Here is a 5,670-nt window from a genome sequence, read left to right as displayed (position 1 = left end):
TGAAAAGAGTGTCTTGATGCGATCGACGGCCATACTATAGACACTACCCAACACATCTGTGCAAACCTTCATCGGGTTTTCACTCTGGTGTCCATTTCGCGACCAATCGGATCTTACTTTCTCGACAACGCTCGTATACTGTGTCCTGCCTCCCTGTCCTTAATAGTAGTGTTGTTCTGCTAACAGTTCATCATAAGTCTTCTGAGAAGAAGGAAAGTGTAGATATGGCTCAGGCATGGCCTCAACTGGACCACTGCTGCATGATTGACCAACACCCCGCAGTGTAGGGTGATATGAGATGGAGTTGCCGACTGAGATTTGCAGTGGGTGGTCTATTTACGGCGAGACAGGTCAAGAGGTATTTTGTTACCCACTTGTTCAACTGCCACAAATACTCTAACTAGAGTTTAAGAAATTCCACTTTTCACTATACTGAAGGGAGCCACATTTCCATCTCGTGCATTGTTCAAACAAGGTGCTGGATTGCACTGGCGGTAGGACATTGTCTGTGAAAATTTTAAGAGAAGCAGAGAGGCAGTAACGGGTTGAACGATTCCGCTAGTTATTCGAATGGCTCGAATGGAAAAATAGCGGAGTTCATTTCTTCGTCTATTAGCCAATGCCTGTAACAAAAATTGATACACTCAATGGGAAAAATCATCCTGGTTGATTTGCTCAGGACGCAGCCAGTCGGCGGCCACCCTGGGAGACGTCCAGGATCTGGTGAGCCCCAACGCCGCCATGATGCGACTGCTGGGGTTGTGGGGCGCGCCGGTGGCGCGCGGCTGGTTCTGCTTGGCCATGGTGGGATTCGTGGCGGTCACCAGCGCGGGCAAGCTGTGCCTGGACACCCCCGAGGAGCTGACCGCGCTCGCCGACTACACCTACACTGTGCTTCGGCTGTCTGCCATTATAGTGAAGGTAAACGCTCTCTAACAGGACGGAGGAAAATCAAAAACGAGCGTCCCCCGTCACCGTCTCAGTGAATAAATTTTCATTGACGCCTTAAACAACTCGAACCCCACACATATAGGCTGGTCATTAATTCTCGGTCCATTTGTACGAAATAATGAATGCATCTACACAATACGCAGGTATATTGCCAATCTATGTACACATTTCCGTCACACTTCAACATGGCTTCAGTCCATTTCGAAGCACTGCTCTACCTATCTACATCTACATCACACTCCGCAAGCCACCTATTGGTGCGTGGCGGAGGGTACTTTCGGTACCCATATATGATCCCTCCAACCCTGTTCCACTTGCGAATAGTGCGTGGGAAGAACGATTGTTGGTAAGCCTCTGTACTGGTTCTAATTTCTCGAATTTTCTCCTCTTGCTCAATACGCGAGATGTATGTGGGGGGAAGTAATATGTTTCCGCTCCTCCTGAAAAGTGCTGTTCCGAAATTCCAATAGTAAATCTCTCCGTGATATACAAGGCCTCTCTTGTAACGCCTGCCAGTGGAGGTTGTTTAGCATCTCCTTGGTGCTCTCTCGCCAGCTAAGAGATTCCGTGACGAATCGCGCCGCTCTTCGTTGGATCTTTTCTGTCTTCTCTATCAGTCCTATCTGATAGGGATCCCAGGTAGACGAACAATACTTAAGAATCAGGCAAACAAGCTCCTTACAAGTCACTTCTTTCGTGGATGAGTTACATTTCCATAAGATTCTTCCAATGAATCTGAGTCTGGTGGCTGCTTTTCCCACTATCTGTTTTATACGGTTATTGCACTTAAGGTCGCTCTGGGTAGTTGCGCCTAGATATTTTACGGCAGACGCTGTCTCCAGCTGTTTGTCATCAATAGTGTAGCTGTACAGTAGTGGATTTCTTTTTCTCTGTATGCGTAATATGTTACATTTATTTACGTTCAGTGCGAACTGCCAGAGCCTTCACCATTCATCAGTTCTCTAAAGGTCGTTCCGCAGATTCTCACTATCTTCTAACGTTGCTACTTTGGTATAGACAACTTCCATCATCTGCGAATAGCCTTAAGGAGCATGCGACGCTTTCTACTAGATCATTTGTATACAGGGTGAGTCACTAACTATTGCCACCAAGAATAACTCCTGAAGTGTAATAGGAGCTGAAAACTTCGTGGGACAATTGTTCCATGGGACGACGGGGACCATAATATGACGTTGGTTTTTTGTTGCTAGGTGGGGTCGTTTCAGAGATGTGGTCAACTTTTTTTTTTTTTTTTAACGGGATGCTAATGTTTGGTTCTCATATTCTGATAGCGGCAATCGATACGAATCCAGTGATGTGTAACAGTAAGGTATTTGAAGGTCAACGAAGGTCACAAAGGTGGCATGAAGGTCCATTAACAGAAGGTGTTAGAAGTGATGACCTTTGGTATCAATGCAGTGCTGCAATCTTCTTATCGTGGACTGAGTGGTATTCCTTCTCACATCGGCACTTATCGAAGCACATGCTCTGACAATTCTACCTCGCGTATCTTCAGGTGTAGTTGGAATGTCTTTATAAACAATGTCTTTTACGAATCCCCACAAAAAAACATCCAGAGGCGTCAAGTCTAGCGAACGAGCCTGCCACGACACATCTCCTCCACGTCCAATCCAATCCAACGATTTGGGGATTCCAGAATGAGATTTTCACTCTGCAGCGAAGTGTGCGCAGATATGAAACTTCCTGGCAGATTAAAACTGTTTGCCCGACCGAGACTCGAACTCGGGACCTTTGCCTTTCGCGGGCAAGTGCTCTACCAACTGAGCTACCGAAGCACGACTCACACCCGGTCCTCACAGCTTTACTTCTGCCAGTATCTCGTCTCCTACCTTCCAAACTTTACAGAAGCTCTCCTGCGAACCTGCAGAACTAGCACTCCTGAAAGAAAGGATACTGCGGAGACATGGCTTAGCCACAGCGTGGGGGATGTTTCCAGAATGAGATTTTCACTCTGCAGCGAAGTGTGCGCTGATATGATACTTCCTGGCAGATTAAAACTGTGTGCCCGACCGAGACTCGAATTCGGTACCTTTGCCTTTCGCGGGCAAGTGCTCTACCAACTGAGCTAGCGAAGCACGACTCACGCCCGGTCCTCACAGCTTTACTTCTGCCAGGAGAGCTTCTGTAAAGTTTGGAAGGTAGGAGACGAGATACTGGCAGAAGTAAAGCTGTGAGGACCGGGCGTGAGTCGTGCTTCGCTAGCTCAGTTGGTAGAGCACTTGCCCGCGAAAGGCAAAGGTACCGAATTCGAGTCTCGGTCGGGCACACAGTTTTAATCTGCCAGGAAGTTTCGATTTGGGGATTGTCTCTGCAACTCATTTCTAGTCATCAGCGAAAAATGTGCCGGACCCCCTTCGTGTTGATACCACATTCTGTTCCTTGTTCTAAAGTTATTTCTTTCAATAAAAGACCTAATGTTTCTTGCAGGAATGTGGTGTACTTTCTACCATTAAAATTTCTTTCGATGAAATAGGGGCCTATAATTTTGTCCTCCAGAATCCCGCACCATACATTCACCGACCACGGTTTTTGTTGTGCAACTTGGCGCAGACAATATGATTTTCAGTTGCCCAATAATGCATGTTATGCAAGTTAACATTTCCATGGTTCGTGAACGTGGCCTCGTCAGTAAATAAAATCAAATTAATAAATGTGTCATCCCTCTGAATCTGAAGTTGAGACCATCGGCAGAATTCAGTGCGTCGCATACAATCCGTACCAGTTAATTCTTTCTGGGGACTGAAATGCTAAGGATGATATTTATAGCGATGCAGAACACGAACGACACTACCCTGGCTCATGCCAGATTCCCTTGCTATTTGACGTGAACTAACACAAGGATCTCGAACCACAGCGGCAAGAGTACCAATTTTCGTTTCGTCGTTAGTAACTTGCCATTGCCGGATATGTTTCCGATGCGTTAAAGATCCAGTTGTTCTCAATTTATCATACACGTATTTAAATGTACGACGTGTAGGGAGTGTACGTTGAGGATATCTTTCAGCGTATAAGTCTCTAGCTCTCACTGAATTTCGTTGGCATTCTCCGTAAATGAGGAGCATATCGACTTGTTCTTCGAAGGAATACATCTTTCACATTCGCTTGATTCGACGATACTAGTCTTACCGTTCATGATAGTGTTGTATTGCGAAACCGTCGAATGGCGTTTACTGTTTGCACGATATACGAGAGAGAATTGTCGGAGCGTACGCTTCGGTAAGTGCCGATGTGATGAGGAATACAACTCGAACCATGATAAGAAGACTGCAGCACTGCGTTGATACCAATGATCATCACTTCGAATACCTTCCGTAAATGGACGTCATCGCCATATTTTTGACCTTCGTTGACCATCAAAGACCTTACTGTTACACATCATTAGATTCGTCTCGATAGCGGCTATCAGAAAATAAGTACCAAACTATAGTATCTCATGTAAAAAAACAAAGTTGACCTTCACATCTCTGACGCGACCTCGCCTACAACAAAGAACCAACGTCATATGATGGCCCCCGTTTCCCATGCGACATTTGTCCCACAAATTTTTCAGCTCCTATCATACTTTCGGAGTTATTCTTGGTAGTATTAGTTAGGGACTACCGTGTCTATTGTAAACAGCAACGGTCCTATCACACTTCCCTGTGGTACTCCGGATATTACTTTTACATCAGTCTATTTAGTTCCGATAAGAGCGACGTGTTGAATTCTATCTTCAAAAAGGTCTTGAATTCAATCAAGGTCTGCTCGTATTTTTTCATTAAACGGCAAAGCGGGACGGTGTCAAATGCCTTACTGAAATCAATGAACACGGCATTAACTTGAGCGCCGTTGTCCGCTGCGCTCTGGATCTCATGGAGGAACAGAGCGAGCTGAGTTTTGCAGAATCTCTTTTTGCGGAATCTATGTTGATTTTTATACAGGAGATGTTCATTTTCCAAATACGTCATAATTCTTGAACATAAAACATGTTCCATAATGCTATACCAACGATATAGGTCTATAATTGTGTGGATCTGTCTTACGGCCTTGCTTAAAAACGGGAATGACCTGGGCTTTTTTCCAGTCGTTAGATACCTGTCGTTGCTCAAGCGACCTACGATAAATTACTCCTAGAAGGGAGCAAGTTCTTTCCCATAATCTTTATAGAATCTTGTAAGTATCCCATCTGGTCCTGAAGCCTTTCCACTTCTAAGCCACGGTAGCTGCTTTTCAATTCCGTGGTCGGTTATCTCAATATCTGCCATTTCGATGTTCGTACAACGATTGAAAGGAGGGACAGAGTTACAATCTTCCGAGGTGAAACAACTTCGGAAGACCGAATTCAGTATTTCGACCTTCTCTCTGTTATCTTACGTTTCGGTGCAATGTGGTCGCTGAGAGAAGATTTTGACCCACTTACTAAATTTACAAACGACCAAAATCTCTTAGGGTTTTTACTCACGTCTATTGACAATGTCTTACTTTCAAAATCATTGAAAGCTTCTCTCATTGCTCTCCTTAAGCTCATTTTCACTTGTTTCAGCTTTTGTTTGTCAGCTAGGTTTTTACTTCTCTTGAATCTGAGATTAAGTGCTCTTTCTTTACGTAGCGCTTTTCTAACATGGCTATTAAACCATGGTGGATCTTTCCCATCCCTTAAAACCTTACTCGAAAAATACTTGTCTAGAGCATATTGAACGATACCTTTGAATTTTTTCC

General features: G+C 44.7%; 1 protein-coding gene and 1 non-coding gene across 2 annotated transcripts in view; one reads left to right on the top strand and one right to left on the bottom strand.

The window, feature by feature from the left end:
• The first annotated feature begins 741 nt into the window (after nt 1-741).
• Nucleotides 742-5,670, top strand: part of LOC126197037 (uncharacterized) — an 18,525-nt gene continuing 13,596 nt past the window's right edge. Inside the window, exon 1 of the mRNA XM_049934612.1 lies at nt 742-921. Coding sequence (XP_049790569.1) covers nt 742-921 — 180 coding nt within the window. The remainder of the gene's footprint in view (nt 922-5,670) is intronic.
• Nucleotides 2,674-2,748, bottom strand: Trnas-cga (transfer RNA serine (anticodon CGA)). Its single transcript has one exon. It is a non-coding gene; the product is annotated as a tRNA-Ser (tRNA).

This window comes from Schistocerca nitens, chromosome 1 (genome assembly GCF_023898315.1).
Source record: "Schistocerca nitens isolate TAMUIC-IGC-003100 chromosome 1, iqSchNite1.1, whole genome shotgun sequence".
Lineage (NCBI taxonomy): Eukaryota > Metazoa > Arthropoda > Insecta > Orthoptera > Acrididae > Schistocerca > Schistocerca nitens.
The sequence above is the reverse complement of the archived record's forward strand: the minus strand, read 5'-3'. Positions and strand labels throughout refer to the sequence as shown.